This window comes from Natator depressus, chromosome 10, assembly GCF_965152275.1.
Source record: "Natator depressus isolate rNatDep1 chromosome 10, rNatDep2.hap1, whole genome shotgun sequence".
NCBI lineage: Eukaryota > Metazoa > Chordata > Testudines > Cheloniidae > Natator > Natator depressus.
Window position 1 is genome coordinate 78821396 of NC_134243.1, and position 22444 is coordinate 78843839.

General features: G+C 45.6%; 1 protein-coding gene across 1 annotated transcript in view; it reads left to right on the forward strand.

Moving 5' to 3' along the window:
* SMAD6 (SMAD family member 6) overlaps positions 1–22444 on the forward strand; it is a 73449-nt gene that overhangs the window by 7691 nt on the left and 43314 nt on the right. Inside the window, exons 2-3 of the mRNA XM_074966602.1 lie at positions 1008–1064; positions 3585–3662. Coding sequence (XP_074822703.1) covers positions 1008–1064; positions 3585–3662 — 135 coding nt within the window. The remainder of the gene's footprint in view (positions 1–1007; positions 1065–3584; positions 3663–22444) is intronic.

The following is a 22444-nucleotide window of genomic DNA, read 5'->3' on the forward strand; positions in this document are numbered from 1 at the left end:
CTCTGCATTCGGTCCTGAGGTGACAGTCAATATGGAGATAGATGAAATCCCCCATCATTGGGTTTTCTGTTTTTGTAGCCTCTCTAAACTTTCTGAGCATTTCACAATCACCGTCGCCATCTTGGTCAGGTGGTAGGTCGAATATTCCTACTGCTATACTCTCATTATTCAAGCCTGATCAATTAAAGAAAAGTCTGACCAATTAAAGGGTGTTATTGTACAACCATTATTTTCTTGAGTAGTCCTTATCTTTGCAAGTGGTCCAAGAGCTAGGTAGGTGGCCCTGATTCAAAAAGCATTTAAGCACATGCTCAACTTTGAGTCAACTGTCAGTAGACCTACTCATGTTTAAAGCTAAGCACATGCTTAAGTACTTTGTTGAATCAAGGCTGGGGTAGTGTAGCTAGATTGGATAACATGCCATTATGGTAGGCTATTACTACTGACCTTTTTATTCTATCTAGGAAGTTATAGGGACAGACCTAAGTTGCTTCATTGGGTTTACTGGATTTACGTTGGTGTGAATGAGATCAGAATCTGGATCATAATGTTTTCTTTTATGTCTGACAATAGTGTCTTTTCATTTATGCTATGCAGCTTCTTAGTCTTTGTGACACAATATCCAGCTAATTCTTGTTAAGCCCATGTTTATGTTTTGAAACAGGAATATTTTAGACAGATGACCAGACGATAAAAGCCAAGCTTTTCAAAAGGGACTGATGATTTTGGGTAACTGGATTTTTGGAGATGCTCTAAAGGAGCCTGATTTCCAGAGGGTGGGTGCTCAGCACTTTTGGAAACCCCTTACAGGTGTGTTAAATTGGGCACCAAAAATCACCAGCTGCTTTTTGAAATATCTTGGCCAAGAGTTATTTGCATATGACTTTTCTGACATGTTATAAATGGGGATTTACCTTACCACCGAAGTATTACTTCCTAGGAGGGAAAACTTGAGGGTTTGAACTTTTAACCTGATAGAGCACTAATATGAGGTCTTGTTTTTCCAGAGTCTCCCCCGCCTCCTTATTCTCGGCTGTCTCCTCATGACGAGCAAAAGCCACTGGGTAAGTATTTTCTCTTTACAAACTCTTAGGACATTCACGGTTCATAACCAAAATGTTGTATTGTTTTCTACCGGGGTCGTTTCCAGCCTGGTGTGTAAGGCAAATGTCAAAATATAGGAACGTGGAGCTCATCGCTAATTCTGAACAAGCATCAGCTGACAAGTTATCAGAAATACACAATAAAAATAAAATCTTCTGTATGTTTTTTATCATATCTTTATTACGAAGGGTTTTATATATGAATACACATTCTTTGCTACATCTGTATTTTTCAGAATAAATCTGCATTCAGGTGAAACACTGTCATTATTAATGAAGATGTAATGACTGGTTATCAGACTTAAATTTTTTATTGGATATTAGATCGGATTTCAGGCTGGAGTGGGGGTCAGAACTCTTGGGATCTATCCCCAGCTCTGTAACTGTCCTGCTCTGTCACCTGGGGCCTATCACCCTGTAAAATAGGGACGATTATACTTTCACTGTAAAGTTCTTTAAGATCTCCAGATGAAGAGTGCTATGTAAGAGCTAAGGATTATTAGTACAGTGTTTATTAAGAGACATGAGCTCTATAAGGTTTCAGAGTAACAGCCGTGTTAGTCTGTATTCGCAAAAAGAAAAGGAGGACTTGTGGCACCTTAGAGACTAACCAATTTATTTGAGCATTTATATGAGCTCTATAAGCTCCATACTGTAAAACATTTGAATGGAATTTCTTTTTTTCCAGTGAATTATTCCGACTTTTAAAAATATCATTGAAATAAATCTGGTCACAGCGAGGCATAAAATGTGACCTACTTTAAAATTGGCAAAATTCAATAGCGAATGCCTTCCAAAGCATATATTCCCTTAGTAGATGCTGTGCCAAATTCTGCCCTGGCTTTCACGGTATCCAGGTAAATAGGAAGTAACAAGTGCACCTCAAAGGGGGGAAGTTTGATGTGGTTTTTTTGAGAGACTCTGTAGGCAATGGGCCAGATTCTTCCAATGACAGTCACTTTGAATGGTATCTTACTCCTTTAGTTCTCCCACGGTCAGTAATGCTGGCTCACAAAAGAGGAAGTACACAAAGAGAGCCATGTTCATCACAGAGCTGTTAGAATCACAGAGAAGGGGGGATGAGGAAACATTCAGAATTTGCCAAATAGATAAGGACACGCTTGGCAAATACATTACTCTGAGGTCTCAAAGGGGTTTAGAGAGGGCCCACTCTTGAACTCTCTGTGCACCCAGGAACACCAGACTGGGAATTGTGGGGTCACACAGACTCAAAGGACTGAGGAAAGATTTCAAAATGGCTACTTTGATCTTTTCTAAAAAAAACCCAGAACAAGCTAACAAGAAAACCGAGCAACCAAAAAAATCCCAACAAAAGCCAAAGGCTGGACCATGGTGGGCACAGTGCACCTATGCAGAGGCCTAATGGGAAGTGAGAACTTCCTTTACACGCCTTATGCAGGCCATTCAGACCTTGGGCTGGGCTGCTGAGGAGCACATGGGTGTTGTGTACCTGGTATTCTCTACATCGGTGGCGGGCAACCCGCGGGCTGCACACGGCCCGCCAGCGGATTACCCTGACGGGCCGCAGGTTGCCCACCACTGCTCTACATCGTGGAGCAGGTAGGCAGGGAGGGGTGGGTAGTGCCAGCTGAGCTGGTGTGGGAAGTTTCTTAATTCCCTGATGGTCTGGGCCAGCAGCAAATTACTAACCCCCAGAGCAAGGGAATTAGGGAGGGAGCTGTGTCCTGGCAGGACGTTTCTGAGTCACAGTGTTTCCTGGGACTATACTTGGGGTGGTGCAGTGCATTTGCTGCCCCTTGCTGAGAGGCACAATCTGACCCGGAGAAGTAGCTCACAGTGGTTTTTGCAGTGGAGGATAGTCTGCTTCATGGCTAATGGTTCACACCAGAGGTCCAGCCATAGCGTATTCCGGAAAACAAAAGGGCTGGTCGTGTAAGTTGACATTACATAAGAAAAATAAGCTCAAAATTAATTCCTTTTAGAAGCTGCTTGTGCTGCAGGTATGGAAACCAGTGAGATGTGCTTCGTGGGTTTATTTGACTGAAAAAATCATCTGTGAGCAAACATTTGAGTGCTTAATTAAAGGGGTAAGCAAGAGAGAATAACAAGGACTCTTAACTTGTTAAAACAAAGTTTCCTTCGCTTCAGCAAAGAGGAAGGAAGGAAAGAAGCAAGAATAAACAGCTTCAAGAATTTTAATGGTGATAATTACGTATAGTAACTATGAATTGTTTAGAGGCTTAACGTAACTTTATCCAGTACGCACCAAGTTTCTACTTGTTTAATCAACTGAACTGTAGTTATTTTTGTGGTCGAAGCAATTGAAACTTTTCATTTTTGCATGTCAGAGAAGAAAAGTTAAGCACTTACTTTCCGCCCTGGGTCAGCAGCAGTTTCACTGTGGAAGGTGTGGGCAGGCAAAGTGGCACAGTGTGTCCGTGAGCGGGTGCACTGTGCTTGTGGCACAGAAGTACTAAATGTTCTCCTTCTGTTTTCCAGATCTATCAGATTCCACGTTGTCTTACACTGAAACAGAGGCTACTAACTCACCACACATCACTCCTGGAGACTTCTCAGGTTGGCAGACGTTAACACATCAGCCGTTGAATGGTTATTGTGTTGGAGCTGTACTTGCCGGTTTTAGCAGAAGAGCAGAACTAAATATAGTTTTGTATGTGAGATTCTCAGGGAAAACAGAAAAAAAACGAAGGGGCTGTTCAAGTTGGTTGGTCAAATAGAGCTATTCGCACAATCCAAGCTGTATTAAAATGTAGTTAATTGTCTGATGCACCTTTGGAAAAGCAAGGAGATTCGGAGTTAGGGCAAGAACCTCATTCCTACTCTGGAGGGTGATAAAATCACCCTCTGTTAAAAGATCCTGCTCAAACCTTGACACAGAAGGGTGAGTTAAGAATGGTCTCTAAGTGCCAGATATTTTATCATAAAAAGAATGAATGGGCAGTTCAGATTTAATAGAGTTTTTTGTACTGTCCCTGGTGAATACTTACAGCATGAATTAACTGTTGTGTTTCAGGACTTAGCGTGCAAACCCTTGCTCAGGCGAGCAGAATCTTCTATCCCGTACAGTCCTGTTGAAGCCAGTGAGCAAGAGTTTGCAAAATGAGGCCCATAGGCCCTTCTTCTGGAATTGGCTCCCCACCATCTGTGCAGAACCTCATTGATTTTAATGGGGCTTCACGTAGGCCGAGAGGTCGACTCGCTGGCAAGACTTTGTAGGTTTGGAGACTTAGATTGTAAGATGCTTTGGACAGGAACCATGGTGCAGTTCCATGGAATTCATCCCTGGTGTAACTCCACTTACTGCAGTGGAGTGGTGGGCCGAACCATTCTTTCTGGTGAACCTCAGACAGCAAGGATAAAATGTTGGCGGAATGGCTGGCGAACCTTTCATGTTCAGTGAATGGCATGTGCACTTATGGAGTGGGCGTCCTTTGATCGTTCTTTTGTAACGGTTCACAGAATTATAGAAGTCACGTCTGTTAGGTCAACTTGCCCATTCCTTGGCCAGCCTGAGATTTCCCCATACGGTATATCCTCGAGTGCAGGTGTCCCAAACCATAACGATACGTGAGCTTGATGTTCCATCCATTCACAGCAGTTTTTAAAACAGTGGTTCAGAGGTGTAGGGTAATGTGCCACCAATCTCGGGCCAATACCTGAATCCCAGGTTGAGAATGCCAAACTCCAGTTCAAAGCCCATTCAGGTGGATCTGAGTTTACTGCTGTACGTGTGTCATGCCCATGTTTTGGGGGGAGGGATAGCGCACTGGTTTGAGCATTGGCCTGCTAAACCCAGGGTTGTGAGTTCAATCCTTGAGGGGGCCATTTAGGGATCTGGGCAAAAATTGGGGATTGGTCCTGCTTTGAGCAGGGGGTTGGACTAGGTGACCTGCTGAGGTCCCTTCCAACCCTGATATTCTATGATTCTAACCAATAAAGTTGAGGAGCTGCTGCTCTAGTCCTTATGGCTCCTTTGCCTAGTGGTACTGTTTTGTCACACCTACTTGTTATTGTTCCAGAATTACATATCTGAAAGATACAGCTACTTTTAATTAGTTTTGGTAGTGGCTGTTAATACAGCTCACATGTAGTGCAGTATTAGAGATGAGTCTTGTTTGTTTTGTTCAGTGACAAGGCGAGCCCAGATGGGCAAGGCTCAATTTTTAAATATACCAGAAGGTATGAGCTTTCTTGTCCCTTTGTTTTCTTAATCCCAATTTTGCTGGTTATTGGGTTTACAGACATGCTTAAAGATCATCAGAGGATTGTGGCTCCCCCTAGGGGATTGAGTGATGTTGCCTGTATAATAGTGTTAGGAGACTGCCTCTTTGCCCTACTCCTTTTATCTTGTCAAAGAGTTTATCGCAGGCTTTGGGAGAGTGATGTATTTCTTGGGGCATTTAAATAGTTCCATACCACATGGCATTTTGAAGAGGAATGTGGTGGTGGCTGGCACTGCACCACAATAATAACTTAGAGCTCTTCTCCCTTACACATTTTTTCATTTTCATTGCCCTTTAGGATTCTTTTGGTGCAGAATATGTCTTGGTGTTTTGACAAACTGAATCAAATGTGCCTGTTGTCAATTGTCCATAGCAGGGGAAAACTTGATAGCGGGGAGTTGGATTGTTTTGAGTTTCATTGTAATAAATATATGTTTGCAGTTTCTAACAATTTCCTTGTGCAGTGTATAAGTACATAATGCTTCTGATGTCCCTAGCTTTTATGGCACTTGGATGATAGCCGTTAATTGTAGCTGCAGAATTTTAGAAACAGAGTTCCTATGGATGGCGTTGATTTAGTTACTGTGTTATCTGAGTGGGACGTCTGCAAGGGTTTCCGCAGTAGAAGAGATATTTTAGCTTTACTTGAACAACATAATGTTAACGTGACCAGGATTGCACTGAAATTGGATACCTTCTCTCCCACTGTGTAGTTTCAAGTGGTGCAACTCTTAATAAGAGTCTGGGGCTAGGTGATTTATTTTCTCCCAGTGGCCATGGTTACAGATAGAGGATAAGAGTTTCATTGAAATTAACCCATGCGTGTTGTCAAGCAGGAAGTGAAAAACTTAACATAGAACAATGTAAGTGCCATATTTTCGTCTGTTTAGTTTCTGGTGCAACTTACATATATGCAATGACATACAAAACTTAGGTCTGCCATGCCTTCTCCGTGTATCTAAGAAACCAAAGTGTGCATTTAACTCCTGTTCCAAAAATAAGAAAACTTTGGATCTAGCATCAAGCCGCTACTATTTATTACTTTAGCTTTGATCACCAAAAATGCTTTTCCTACTAAAACCACAAAATTCACTTTCTGGTAACAAAGAGGTCCATTCTTCACGGTTGTTAGTTTAGCCGATGAACTTCTAGCCAGGAAGTTTTAGCAAGAAGTCAAATGGTTATCTCTGTAAAACAAAACAAAACCCCTCTCCTTTTGAACTTGGCCTTATTTTCATGAGCACTGTATTGACCCTAGGAATCTTGAAAAGTCTCTAATGAACCAGCAAATCCACTATGAAAATTGAAAAGTATGGGTGGCTTAATCATAGCCTGGAAAAGGACACACCAAAGCTAATCTTATCTTTTCTCTTTATCAGAAGCCTTCTTAAGATTGCATTGGAAAAAACAGGCATTTATCAAGCTATAAAGGAAAGCTTCTTAAATGTATTGTGCAGAATGTTCACACTTTTGTTCTGTGCAAATGCACACAACCGTGGAATCCCTGGACCCTCCCTCAGCTGGGGCTTAAAACATTTTGGTCAGTAAAGTAAATCTTTTATTCCGGGATAATGCTGTGCCAAGCGTACTCTCCCATGAGCAAGCAACCCGTAAAGGCAGCGCAGTCTGGAGCCTGGGTTGCTGCTTCTGGTTTCTTGATAAGATATAACAGGTTTTGAAGATTAGGATTGCACAGAAAAGGCAAATACGAATGTTTGGTTCCAAAGTCTCCAGTCTCTTAGTTCAAGTAGCTGCAGATTTAGGGTTTGGGAGTATAAAGAGAGGTCATATAGTTTCCTCATTGGAGTTATTTCCCCTGCTATATATTATTACTGCTGATTGTTGTGGGTCTGTATTTAAGGGGGTCGGGGGACAGGACAAGTAGGTCTTGATCCTGCAATGGCCTGAGAACATCAGAGAGACTGGTACGCATGCTTACATTAAGCATGTGCTTAAGGGCCTTCTTGGATCAGGACCGGAATGCTGAGCCCTTTTCAGAATCAAGTCCTTATCTGTGCACACGCACACACACTCATGCACGCACATGTGCACATACAGAGTGACACATGGCTCAGTCGTGAGAAGGGGCGTGTGGTTGGTCCAGTGATGGCCAGGTCGAAACTTTGGTAAGAACGACTTACGTATTGCTAGTAGAACTGCTCAGTGTGAGCAGGACCCGGCTGTGGGCCCCGATCCTGGGAGTCGTTATGTGATACACGGCGGGGGCGCTGGCTGCTCATGCTCCAGTGCACTGGTGAGCGGATGCTAAGTACGAACACAAGTGAAGTCAGACTCAAACAACGTGCAATCTTCCATCTTCAGCAGACGCTCTCCTTGCCTACTCCCTTACTTGCAAGTCAAAGGGCAGAAAAGGGATGGGCGTGACAGTGCTATTCTCTCAGGCTTCTCCCCCCGCCCCGCCCCACCCCAGACTTGCTCTTCTGCTACTAGTCATGGGGAGCTTGGCAGCCATCCATCAGTACTCTCATTAGTGCCCTGCTCACTACTGTTTACCTTGCAGTTGTGCGTGTAACACACTGCACCAGAGCTGAGCAGCATACCCGCCCGAACTGACTGCAGAGAGCAAATCTCCAGACTGGGGCCGCAGTGCTGCAGTGTTCACCCCTGGGCTCCTTGCAGTCCCATGGGGAGAAGGTGGGGCCTGCTAGTTCAAAGGACAAAAAACACCAACAGCCCAAAATCAAAACCTCAGCCCCATGACTCATCATTGATGGAACATTAGCAGTAATTTTTTTCCCAGACAGTTGGCTCCTGTTCGAAATGCCAAGAAGCTGTTGTTCCCGTTAGACTTGCCTGGCATTTAGAGGGCTGCGCTGTTGTGGAAACTGGTTCTTTACTGTTGTGACACGCTCAAGCAGATGGAGCCATGCTTTGCAGTAGGCACTGTGTAGGACAGTCCATGGGGCAGTGGAATTTGCTCACCTTTCTAGGTCCCTGAGCACTGAGGGATGTCTTCTCCTGCAGAGCCAGCTTTTCAAAACCCCATAGCCTGGCACTTCATTACTGTCCACTGCCAAGCACCCAGCAGGCTGTACATCAGCTCAATGTCTGTCCAGCTAGCCAGCTGTAATAAATGAATGTGAACAGTGACCCTCAGTTCCAATTTAGCGGGACTGTCAACTCCTCCAGGAGTCTGGACGGGAAAATGCTATGTGCTGTATGAAGAGTAGTGGCTGTGTTGGGGGTATTATCCCTAGTACTGTGCATGCTACAGTTTTCCAGTCTCCTTCTCTTAGAGCTTTGCATCTCTAGCATTTCAACAGCAAATCTGACTTCCTAACAGGCTCAGTCTGTCACTCGGTTCTCATTCCATCATCAGACTAAGTTCCTAGTGGCCCAAATCCTGAATGGGGCTGAGCATCTGTAACTTCCAGGAACTTCAGCAGGGGTTCCAAATGCTCAGGCACCACTCAAGATGGGTCCCATTTGGAGCTTACTCTGAGTACTGACCATGTCCCCATTCTTTCCCCAGTGCTTTGAGGGGAGCCAATCAGCTTGATGGCATGCACCTAGCTTGATCACATAACAAATAATCCCACTCCCACTCCTAGGAGCTGAGCATTGTCCCCTACGGCTCCGTCATTTCCATAGGAAGATCCCCATTCAGAGGCTCTGAGCCCGTGGGTAGAGCCTGGGGTTGGGAGTCAGGACTCCTGGTTTTTATTCCTGGCACTGTCAGTGACTCACAAATTCCCTTTCACTTTTCCATGCCTCAGTTTCTTCATCTATAAAATTGGGTTAATAGCATATACTTCACAGGGACCTCAGATGTTCATTAATGATCTGAAAACATATTGATCTGCTTGGGTGGAAGGTGAAAAATATTATTGTCTTTATTATTATCTATGATGGAGCAGTTAGCTGCCCTCTGGGGCTTCAAGAGCAAGCAGAGGTATTGGGATGCTAGATTCCTTTTGGAACAAAAGTAGAAGGGCATACATATTAGATGCAGAAACAGGCTGGCATCAGCTTTGCAGTAACTGTGGGTGAAATTCACTCCTGTGCAGGGGGCCATGGGACATTTAACCCAGTGTGCGCACATTATGCCAGACGGAGATCGATCTGTGTGCCTCCACGGAAACTGTTCAGTGAATAATGGTGGTGCCCTGTTCCATGCCAGAGTCAGTGCCAAGCTTCTGTGAAGGCTGTTTTCTCTCAACATGAGCAGCTAGTCTCCACAACTTCTCATGTGTCGCTACGTGCCTGTTCTTTATTTCTCTCTTAATCAGGGGCGGTATAGATCTTTGTGTTGTGCTTATGGAAATTCCTTTGAGAATTGAGTGTTTGCTGCAAAGTGCTAACCCTGGGTGTCAACATTGTCCGAAGGGAAACTTTATTCCCTTCATAGGGTGTGTGTCTGTGTTATATGTGTAATGATGCCTACTGATCCAATGCAATTCAGTTTTATTTTCTACCAGGCCAGCCTGCATAACCTGTGGGCCCCACCCTGTAAGATGTTGCACACCTTCAAGCTCCTGTTTGGAGTCAGTATTCTTGGGTGGACTTTTGGAGTCAATATTCTGACTCTGGAGGCACTAAGCACCTTGCAGAGTCACGTACAATACGTCAAAGTGATTTCGAGTTAAAAGCGTAAAAGCAAAGGGGGGGAGGATAAGAACTGCAGGAAAGGGAGAAAAACGAGTTATGGGCCAAGAACTAAAATGAAATGGAGAGGCGGTGGATGGGGAGATAGACAGGAAAGCAGCTGCAGATGGCAGGAGCTGAAAAGGAGAAGGCTCTCGCGCTAATAATGGCAGATGTTGTGGAGCAGAGGTGGGCAAACGCAGCGGACGTTTTTCCGCATGCGTTCTTCCAGATTTTAAAATTATTCACTTCTGCTGCGTTCACACGCCTGATGAGTTTGCATCCCACAGACATCGAGTGTGCTGACGGGAATGTGTATCTGAAACGGTGACTGTTAGTACTGTGAGAATATTAGTGAAAAGCAGATTTCAGCTTTGGGATCATGGCTGTTCACATCAGAATCCTTATTCACGGTCTCCAGTGAGGGCGCAGAAAGCTCACCATGTGGCCTCCCTGCCTCCGCTCAGACCAGCTCGAATGTCAAATGCTCATACCAGACAAAGAATTATTTGTGGAAATTAATGAACAATTTGAATAAGGAGTAGAGTCTAGAAAATACAGCTCTGTTTGCAGATGGCTCCCAAAGACAAGAGGTGAGAGTTGTCAAATAAATGGTTTGTTACAAATTATTCACCCTGCACTAATGTGGAGGGACAGAGAGGGGAGGCCAGTGCTAACCTAGCAGAGGAACAAGAAATGGAATAGAGAGAGAGACTGGCTATGAAGCAGCCTGAAGGTGGAGGGTTTTTAAATGCAATGAGGGCGGTTTTGATCTAGGGTTTGTTTGAGGTTGGGGGTGACACGTAGGTGTCATGGAGGGTTTTTAAATACAATGACGGTGGTTTTGATCTAGGCTTTGTTTGAGGTTGGGGGTGACACATAGGTGGGTGTGCGAATGGGGCAGCAGAAGGAGGGAGGCTGTAGAAATGGAATTGTCCGAGTGATCAAGAAGGGATACGCCCCTGAATTGCAACTCAAAACAATGCTAAGGCACAAAGCAATGGGCATGGTATTTTCTGCTTTCAGCAAGCATTTAGGATGAACGTAAGGGAACACGTTTTGAGGCCCAACTGACTGGAGAAATGAATACCCCCTCTCCACCGCCCATCCCTCCCAAAAGACTGCCAAGATTTGTGCTAAGAAGGAAATTTATGAAGATCTCCTCTGTTAGGAGTATGAAAAAAAAAAAGCCTCTAAATATCTGAGGCGGATGTGTGTGGAAACTGGGCAAACATTAACCTTTCCAGGTTTGAAGAGAGATTGTGAAATTATCTGTTAATAGAAAACCCGACATTATTTTTCACATAAATTAAACCGGGAAGGAATTTTTTGTTGGTGGTGAAACGTTTGTTTCTGTAGTGGTGCCTGCGGGCCTGGGAACGCGGGTTCTGCCTCTTGCTGCCATTTCGCTCTGTATTTGGGATTGTGGCAATAGATGAAATCATTCTTTGTACCAGGCTCTCCATTTCTTTGTGTAGGCAACAGTCACTGCTCCCTGAGTTAGGCCTTGATCCTGCAATTTACCATGTACAGCAGCCTGCTGGGCTCGGGGCCCCTTTTATTTCATTGGGGCTCCATGCAAGTGGGTAGTCTGCATTTGCAGGATCAGGGTCTTAAATAGTAAAATTATTGCATCGTTTTTTAAAAGTTCATTTTGAAAAAGCCAATGCATGTCTGCGTCCAGGTTAATCGTAGACAGATGTTTATTTGCGCCTGTAATGTTTTTCCTTTTTCTTTCATATTTAACTTCAGGTTAGTTGGCATGTCTCCCCACTCTGAGCAGACTATAACAATCAGGGCTCGGCTAAAAAGTTTTCTTGTCAGGGTAGCGTGTTTGTTGCCAAGAGCTACTTCTTTGATGCAAAAAAATACATCCTGGAGGTGCTTTGTCAGATGTTTTTATATTAAATATTTTCCCTCCATAGTCCTAGTTTGCCAACGGGAAATAAAGTGCATCTATTTTCCAGTTTACTTTAGAAAATAATTCTTGGCTTCTTTCCCCATATAAAGGCTCTATAAACCTTTAAATTAAAATCACAGAGCATGATTGAGCAATATCATTACTCAGTAAGTTGAAAAAACCCAACCCAAAACAGTAAGGTACCTTCACTTTGTTTTTGTTAATACAGAATTTTTACCATGTCTGGAATTGACATCAAAGCCAACACTTGCATACAACAAGGTGAATCACTGTTCAGATAACTAATTAATCTTTAAAAGGAAAGTTAGGGAAAGTCTGTGATATGGCATGTATAATATTTTGGAACACGCAGGTGGCAGGGAAATCCAGGTGTTGTAGTTTATTTTACAGCAAAAGTTTAAAGTCTTTCTGGATCGGCATTAAATACACCAAAAGCCAACAGGTTTAAGGGAAGACACTGATGGGTGTCTGCACTGGATTTAGAATTGTACCTACCTCTGTAGGTGGCCTAGATGACAACTTTATGAATGAAATTTATTTTCTAAGAGAAGGCTGAAAAACAAGCAATAGACTGTGCAGGTTGGTTGACTTTTAGTAACATAGAAAGAGAGTCCATTATATTAGTGTAGGAATAAGGAATATAATATAAAGAGGAAGGTCCACTAGCACCATGTGCTGCTGAAAACGTCGTCCAGAACCATTGGACTTAATGAATATAACCTGGTGTATGTTTTGCAAATGGAAGGAAAAGCTCCCAAGATCAAGCTGAATGTTATATGTCCTATAATCTATAGCAGACTGCAGAGGATAAATCCCTGTGCACAGTTTTTGCTTCATTTAAATATTGCAACACATCACCGATTGGGTTGCAAAATTAAATATGAACCTTGTATTTGAGTCTGCTGTCATTTGTGCATGTGTGTAACTATTCAAACAAAACCTGCAGGCGAATATTTAAGGCCTTCTCCCATTGACATCAGTGAGAAAATTCCCATTGATTTCAGTGGGAGCAAGATCAAACCCTGAGTGGAGACTCACTTGGGAAGTGTAGGCCTTAGTGTCAGGCGTCTGAATGGAGAAGAAATTCAGCCAAAAGGTCAGCAATTGCAGAAGAATTTCTGAGGTGAGTTACTCCTGTTCATTAAAAAGCCTACCTTGTTATGGGCCTACCTGCAGCCTTCTCCTCTTTGAAATAAAACCTAAATAGAGCTGTGTTAGTAGCCAATGAAAAATAAGCATGTCGAGTGAGCAGGGCCTTCAGAGTATTCCATTGTAGATGCAGTAAGATGCTTACGTATAATGAAATCAATTAACTCTCCAGCTCTTGCTAACATCAAGTAAAGTTTGTTGTTCTCAGCTCATCTGCCTTTTACATGGCCGAAAGGAAGTAATCACATAATCATACTGGCTTCCTGAGAAGGGCATTTTCCAGGCTGGGATGAGGGAAAATGTCCCTGGCTGTGACATCACAATCAGGTATGCAGAGACCGTGAGCTCTTACACCACATCCTTCTTGCTGACAGGCTGGAAAGGGAACTCAGCCAAGAGTAGCCTTCTTCCCAGCTTCATTTTAGGGGAGCAGAGAGGGGCAGCTGGAGGAAGACCATGGCATGGACCTGTATATTTTAGGACCCATGTCCACTTGGCATCTTGTTTCCCTGCACACTGCACATCATAATGCCATACGATAGCCATGCATGGTGCTTTACAGGTAAATAAAAGACACTTTCCTTGCCTGGAGGAGGTTCTTTAATCAGTGGTTTTGTACCCTGGGACCAGACTATGATGATAGTAGTTCCCCAGCTGATTTTCCACACGGCTTGCACAGTCGGTGTGATGTGCCCCATGCATCTGAGACCGGATACTTTTTGAACAACGGTGTTTGTTGGGGCCACACCTGCCTCTTGGGAGCCCTCGTGACCCCTGTAGCCAAGGTCATAAAGGGTGGAGTGGCCTCAACCACCTCTCGTGTCCTTGCTAGCGATGGTGGCTGTGAGACAGAGCCCACAGTGTCTGAGTTACTGTTAGTTGGTGGTTAGTTCACTAGATACATTTTATTTAACCCGTTCTATTGCCTAGCTACTTTTAGACTTTGTTTTCTTGTTTCCCTCACCCCCTTGTGCAAGGTATAGACTCCCGCAAACATGCTCCAAATGGCCCAAGTTAAGTCTCCAGGGTTCGAGATTAGTCCATCTTTGACACAGTAATGCCATAAATACCAGGCACTCGCCCTGCCTCTTGTGGCTAGGAGAAGGGCATGTTCCTGAGCACTGTTCAGTATGCAAATCCCCTCGAAGCACGCTCAGAGAAGATAGAGTGAAGCAGCATCTCTGAGGAAGATCAATGCAGATGTCTTCCTATCCAGGCAAGCAACCAGAGAGGACCCCCTCCCCCCATGGTCAGTTACGCTCCCTGGTGACTGCCCCCCGTCTCTCCCCGTGATGTTATTCTGTGCTCAAAGGGTGCTCAGTAGCTTCACTGGTCTACCACTCGTGTGCTGAGCCAGGAGAAGGCCATCAGAAGCAATTCTCCAGAGACCAGGGCATGCACAGATCTCCCTCCCCAGGCAGGAGACAAAAGTTCTTCCCCAAAGCTCTGACATCGAAGAGCCTCAAGGCAGAGTCTTGGAAAATCGGCTCAGGTGGTCGCGTCACGCAGCAATGATTGTGCGGCCCCTGGTGCCACTCATGCAGCAGAACCTACTTCATTGCTGAGTGGCACTGAAAATATCCATGCCCATTTTATTGGCACCAAAGCTAAGGTGGCTTGGGTGCAGATGGCATGGACGGATTCGTCAGCACCAAGACGGTTCTCAGCACTTGCTGGTTAGCTGTGGGACTGGTACCAGACTTTCCCATCTTGGACAGGCTGAGAGATGAGAGGATGACCCTCTATTCGCTGGAACTGGGTACGTTCTGGATGTGCAGTGCAGACGACGACAGCACAGTGCTGGGTGTGGTGAGAGCCTGGTGCTTTTATTTAGACAGGACTGGGTCAGTTAGAGCCTCACCTAGACTATTTGTTGCATTTGCAGAACAAATGAGAGGACAGCTGGTATCCTTGCCAAAACTATCTCAGTGGGTGGCAGAAAGGTCTCAGGCAGATGTAGATTTCAGTAGGTCCTTCCGTTGATATTTAAATAGGATTCCTGTTTCCTGCCTCTGAGCATGGGTTATGGCTCGCTAAGCGTCAGGTGTGGGATCTGCATGGGCCATCCCTCGAAGACGCAAGGATGGTTACTTACCTTACAGTAACTGTGGTTCTTTGAGAGGTGTCCCTGATAATTCGGCATCCTGACGTATGGGATTCTTTCTTGGCGAAGGAACTGAGAGGTGCCTCAGGCTGCCCTGCCCCTTACGCTCTAGGCTATGGTAGTTGCAACAGCTCCCAGAGTGCGGGGCCTCAGTGGACATCTTGGCTCAAAAAGAATCTGATCTTGCATGCATGGGGTGCATGTGCGCCAAGAGTGGAATCTGTGTGGACATCACGTCTTGAAGAACCACAATCACTGTAGGGTAAGTGACCATGGTAGCACTAGTACAATAGTGTTTAGAAGCCTCAGTCAAGATCAGGGTCCCGTTGTGTTAGGTGCTGTACAAACCCTGACCCGAAGAGCTTATGTCTAAATAGACCAGATAGATGAAGATTAGGAGAAAATGATTTTTACCCCACGTTCACAGACGTGGTACCAAGGCACTGAGAGAGTAAGTGATTTGTTCAGGGTCACCCAGAAAATCTGTCACAGAGCTGGGAATTGAGTCGAGATCTCCTGAGTCCCAGCCCAGGCCCTTAGCCAAAGAACTATGCTTCCTCTCCCATTATGATGAATATTGCTTGCACTTCTCTATAGATCTTACGGCATTTTAAAAAAGTGGAAAATCACCATTGTCTCCATGTAAAAAATGGGAAAATGAAGCACCGAGAAATGACTTGTGCAGGGTCAAATAAACAGTCAGTGGTAGAACTGGCACTCAAAGTTAGGTCTCATCAGCCTTTTGCCTGGGCCAAATCCACTGTATCAGAGCTACCCCGCAGACCAGACTTCTACATTCAGACATGCACATGTAGCTCCGGTTGATTTAAATGGGATGCCCAGGGACCATGCAGAATGCAATCATGGGTACATTGCAACATAATTCCAGATCATTTTTAAATTGCTGTATGATTTGTGCTCCAGAATCTCACGTGTGATTTACAAAGAAATAAATTCTCTAACCCTTACATTTGCAAAGGAAGCCTTCCAAACCTGAACTCACTGTGAACTGGTGCAGCAATGCCTGTCTGAATTTGCAGACAGCCCGAAACAATAACTCCAAGAGCACTTTGTTTTTCAACAGAGCTGATTTGTCTAATCAGAAAGACTTTGGCTTGGACAGGTGAAATAGCTGGGACAGGCAATATTAGAGGACTGACTTTCCCATTTAAGTAGCTTAGTGAAGTGAAGGTTCACTGTTCATTTTACAAAAAAGACAAACAGTTTGCCTTCCTCCCCCCTTACCTGGAATTGGAAGCGGGTTTGAGTAGTTAGCAAGAATGTTTTCCATGTAGAAGTTCTCTGAGTAAGCATAACATCAGATAAACTATGTTTTTGTCTCTGTTTCATTGAGTAGCTATGATGTTTGACCTTGAATCACAGAATAATCATAGCCCTCGTTTCTCCAAGCATCACACTTAAAAAGGAAACATCAGGAAATAAACAAGTTATTTAAAAATAAATGAATTTAGTCTTTCTAGCCAAAACATTACAATCTTGTTCCCTGTTAGGAATTGGATGTGACTTTCTAGGTAGTAAAAACGTGTTTGATGTAACTCCCGTTGTATCTTTTAAATAGTGCATATCTGATGGGACAGCTTTGTTTGAGCTTGACTTTTTTCTTTGTATGTGTGTGTGTGTTTTGTTTTTTAAACAGATTTGCTGAATGCTGGAAATAACTTATTTACGACCTTTGAATATGGTGAATGGTATGAAGGAGAAATTCTGGCTTCTGATATGAACTGGTAGGGAGAAGTTAGAATTCAGAGTTACAGTCATAGATGTTTTGTTTTGGTGCTTTGAGGAGGAGAGGTGTTTATAGGCTTGATTTATAACTGAGTTACTACGGTTTTCCATGGAAATAACTTATTAAAAGCGTGGTGCACACCGAAACGATTGAAGTCTGTAGATTTGGTATTCATCAAAGGTACCTCCTTTCCTGGAAGCTGATAGCTAACTCAGCAGTTCACCTCTGGAGGATGCTCAAGGCTAAAAGGGGTGTGCGGTGTGAGACATGTTTTAGTAAGGGGGAAAAAACAACAAAAGCCCCTCCTCCTAAGACAAACTGGAAAGAAAAAAAACAGTGACTCCAGGAAAACATCCACCATTCTTCAGAGATCCTGATGGTTAAACCTGCCTCTCTGGAACACTGGATATTTGTGTGGATTTTACTGTGCAATTCAGCAGCTGACAAGTACAGGCCTTACCGTTTCTGGCTGTGCTGCCTAAGACTTTGAACTGCTTAGCTTCCCTGGGACCACAGGCTAAATCTACTGGCAGAGCAGTCTTGGCTCTGGGTCGGAGGGGACTACAGACATGTGCATTGCTGTTTGTATCTCCACCTCCGTGCTCGATTCTGCCCTGCCCTGGTTGGTGTGGAGGTCAGGGAGAAGAGAAAGCATGGAATCCTAGTCCTCTGTGCGGGGTCTGCTGGAAGCCTGTGCCTACAGTGGGGCTAGGCATTCCAGAGGGGATGAGGGGAGCCCCATTCCATCTCCACGTGGGGGCTAAGGGAGGAGCTGGCTCCAGGAGCAGAATGTATGCTGAGGATAGCAGCGGCTGCGCTCCCAGGGGCATTGTGTTTGAGGCATAGTGCATCCTGGGAGCTCACACTGAGACAGTGCGTCCACCGCCCACTCCCAGTGCCGCTCCCGTGGGCTAACTGCAGTGTACTTTTGTTGGTTGTCTTCCCTGGGATCCTCAGCCATGTGATGATGTGCTTCCTGGCCTCCATTACGCATGGCCTCCGTCCACAGGGCACCAGTCCAGAGAAGTTTGTTCCGATTCTTTAATATCAAGGCAGTGTTTATTATTCCCCACTGTTCACCTTTGGCCAGAAAAGTGATCCACTATGCAAATATCCTCAGAAATATATTGCCCCCTAGAGGCAAAGAATTGCAGAATGATGGATGCCACACATAGAGAATGTGGGGAGGGATAGCTCAGTGGTTTGAGCATTGGCCTGCTAAACCCAGGCTTCTGAGTTCAAGCCTTGAGGGGGCCATTTAGGGATCTGGGCAAAAATTGGGGATTGGTCCTGCTTTGAGCAGGGGGTTGGACTAGATGACCTCCTGAGGTCCCTTCCAACCCTGATATTCTATGATATTCTATGACTGTAAAACGCCAGCTTTATCTAGTGCTTTCTCCCAGCAGCGAGCTGCATTTCCTGTCCCTTATAGCTCACATTCCTGCCTCAGATGCTTCCCTCAGGACGAGGGTACCAGGGTTAATCTGAAGAAAGCGTTGCTGTGGGTCTAAGTACCCGCACAGCCCTCAAGCAGAAAGGAGGGCTGGAGTGACCTGCTGCAGTAAGAAGAGAGTTGTGCAATAAGCCACCAGCACTAAGACTGATAAAACCGGCTGTTTGGTGTTCTTGTAAGTATAAAAATATTTTGCATGGAAATGCCCGTCTTGGCTGACCTCCTCCTAAATTACTAAATGCTGAACTGTAATGGCCTTTACAGCTCCTTGGTTTGGAACAGGGATTAGACCATGTCCAGCGATAAAACCCTGGAGCATGTTAACAGTCTGTTCCGCTGGCCCCTGCCTTGATTTATTTGCTTGGTTTATTGCCCTTGATGGGAATCTGAATGTCAGTTTAGTTAGTCATAAAGGGAGTTCAGTTTGTTGACAGCATCAGACCTGGAAGTAGATGCAGTTTAAAATCACCCCCAAAAGCGAACCCCTCTGCTGAACTTTATCATGTATTTTTAAAAATATTTGACGTCAGTTTGCTGACAGTTTTGGAAGCATTTTGCTTTTAGCACACAACAGTTTCTGTGTGCATGGATCTGTTGGCAACACCGTTCTCCCTGGCCCAGAAAACTCTGGGTTCGAGCCCGACATCAGGGTGTTGGGTCATGCCCGTGTCTGGTTCTGCGGTGCAGCACCGAAGGGTGGCAGTCCATCAGAGGTGCCAGCCTTCAGGGAGCTATTGAGCTGAGATTTCTGGTCACCGTCTAAATGGAGGTAAACAAACATCCCAAGCTGCTTGTTGTGAATAAGGAGCAACCTTGGTTTCCAGGCTTATGTTCTCTTGTGTAATAAAACCTGTTCTTTCTTGAGTCTAAAGCTGCGTGTAAGAATTGCTGAGCACAGACGAACTGCTGTGCTGACCTATGCCGTTGCTGTGCCATCATTGTTAAACTCCTTGGTTTGTAATGCACATTATGTATGAAAGGTGCTGTAGAAAACCAAATAGTCAAAATTCTCCACTGGTGTGAATGGGAGACACCCAGTTGAAGTCATTGGATCAGAAGATCACAGAATATCCATTGTCTGAGAAGTGGGAAATCCTGTCTCCCCTGGCCCTTCCTGAGGGCAGAGGGCCATCGGGCTACAGGACCAGTGTGGTTCTGCTGTGTGGCATTCGCAGGGGCTGTACATAGGGCAGGCACCCCCATTGTAGGGTGAGGCCCAGCTGCATGTACTTTCCCTGTGGGCAGAGGAGACCTTGAGGCAGATCCATTCTTATGTGGCTTCTCCATTCTCTCCTGCGAGGGAAGGATTAGAACCATGGAGGTGACTCTGACTCTTAGTCGAAAATAGCAGCCTCAGAATAGCTCCGCCAGCTCTTTGCACTCAGGCGGGGGGATTATTCACCGCCTTCCTAGCCTCTCGCCCCATTACTCCAGCACAGAGGGTTTTGCCTTAAGAGAACACCAGGCAATTGAAGGGCTCACTGCCGTAGTAGCAAAGAAGCTTTTGAAACTCACCTTCTCTTCAGCTCAAGAGTGATGTTTCCTTGTGGCTGCTCGGATGCTGGTGTGGCTGCAGTATACTGTGCGACCACCTGCCGCATCTCAGCGGCACATGACACTGGGACGTATGTTCTTAGACCACCTAACAGGTATGTTTCATTGAAAGGATGTGGGCTGAGGGCTTGTCTTCATATACAACGCTACGGTGCAGCCGCACCACTGTACCCCTTAAGTGAAGACGCTACTCCGCTGACAGCAAAGCTTCTCCCGTTGGCATAGTTCATCCATCTCCCCGAGGAGCGGTAGCTGAGTCGACAGGAAAAGCTCTCCCATCAGCATAGCGCTGTCCACTCCGGGGGTTAGGTCTCCTGGCTCCCAGCCGCGCAGCCGGCGAGTGCTGGAGGGCGGTTCCCCCTCCCCCCAAGCCTGGGAGCCAGGGGAGCGGAGCAGGCTGGGGCCGGGTCACTCCACTTATCACAGCGGTGAGTTCAGGGTCGGGCCTGGCTGCAATCTTCAGGGGAGTGGGGCCAGGGCTGGGGTGGGGCGAAGCAGGGGCGGGGGCCTGGGGAAGAGCTGGAGCAGGGGCTGGAGCAGCACAGTGCCCCACATTTCCTGGTGCCCTACGCAGCTGCGTGCTTTGTGTATGGGTAAGGACGGCCCTGATCGTCGTGTTCTTCCCGGTGACTTTCCTGGTTCTTTTTTCTTAGTTTGTGTTGCAGCTGGAGGGAGGCAACATCAGCATGCTTAGTTTAGGGAAGCCACAGAAGTTGAGCTGTGTAGTTGATTGGTTGGAGGTCCCCACCAACCAGCTCCAGCTCCACAAGGAACCTTCTCCCTTTCCCTAGCTCCGTTCCTACCATTTCCCCTCTCAACATATCTCAGCCCCGCTCCCTCCTTTCCCAGTACAGTCTGCTCTCTGCCTCACTGTTCCCGCCACTGAGCCTAAACTCAACAGCTCCAGTTTCCCCTCCCAGCTGCCGTTTTGCCAGCGCCCCTGTGTACCATGTGTTCCATCGCAGTGGGCCCCTGAGTCTCAGCTGGGCTGGCGGTAGACTTGGAACCTCACACTCTGCTTCGTTTATTTGGGAGGATTTCTGCCCTCCCCACTCCACTGCCCACACCCTGATTTTACAAGTTTGGGGCGCTCTCTTGTCAGAAGTACTCTTCGGAGGCAGGGGTGAGAGGGACATGTTCCTCTTCCTCCCCAAAGGCTGCTGCTGAAAAGGAAGAGTAGGCATGAGCCTTTCTCCTGCTGCTAGGCACCTTCTGATAGCACATAGCAGAGGCCACCTTTCCACTGCACTCCTGGAGCATCAAGCTCTCCTGCACTGTGATGTCCTCCGATGAATTCCCTCTTACATGGACTGTAGCTCACTTGGGAGGGCAGTAGCATGTGTCTAATTTTGGTCACGTGCCTACTATTAACCAATGGGATTTCAGAAAGTACCAACCCCTTTTAAAAAGCTGTATAACGTCAGAGAAGAACGTCATCTGAAATACCTGGGCTTGGGAGCGGGTTCTTCAGCAGACGTGTAGCGCCCTAGCAATGAGTGTGTCAGATTTATCTACATAGCCCATTGAGGGAAGAAAAATGCTCCAGCAGGCCAACTATTTTTCGGATCTTTCCATTTATTAGGGCCTAGTCTGAGATTTTTTTCCATGGGAAAAGCCAAAGAATGCTAAAGGCTTTGTTTAAAAAAAAAAAAAAGACAGTTGACCATTTTCTTTGTTTTTTAACATAGTTTGCTTCAAATAATTGCCTACTAAAAAAACAAACCGCAAGCATTCCTTGATTGAAGAGAAGGGTCTCACTCCAGGTTGCACAGAAAGTGGTGTGGGGACATGTACTTCTGAACGTTGGAGCCAGATCCTCAGCTGATGTAAACTGGACCAGCTCCATTCAGTGGGGATACGTTGATTTACACCAGCTGAGGTTCTGGCCCCCGCCGGTGCCAGGTTGACATACGTGCTGATCCGCAGCACTTCACCTTCCTTCCTTCCTTTTCGTGACTGTTGCAAAGTGTGACCCTCGACAACTGAACACTTGTTCCCCATTCTTGTCAGAGAATTGGGATTCAGACAACGGTCTGTGTGTGAGGCGATACGCTGGGAAAATGTGAGTTTGTCTAGGTCAGAGAATGACTTGGTTGAGTCATCCTTTCCAGCCAAGAGGCTCAGTAATCTGTGAACATCCCTGGCTGCTCCTCAACAGTGCACATGGAGCAGAGAAAGCAAACATTGACCGTTGGGATTGTAAACTCCCCAAGCTCTGTTTTTAGTCACTTCTGAATGAATGACAAGTTATCCTTATTCACTAGGGCCAACCACTGCCTTTGAAAACACATACACAGCTTTCGGCCAGGCCAACAGGAGCAGTACGTACATACACAAGGGCAGAATCGGCCCCCTGAATCCTTACGCATCTTTTATAGTTGTGATCTCGGAGCATTAAAACTGTGCTCCCATTTACCCTCACAGCTGCCGTTCACACTACATGTGACATATGTAATAAGCTACACATGTTAGTTTTTTTCCTCTACATTCATAGAATTTAGGTCCAGAAGGAACCATTGGATAGTCTGACTTCCTGCAAAAGGCAAACCATGGAATGTCACCCACTGACTCCTGGTAACGAG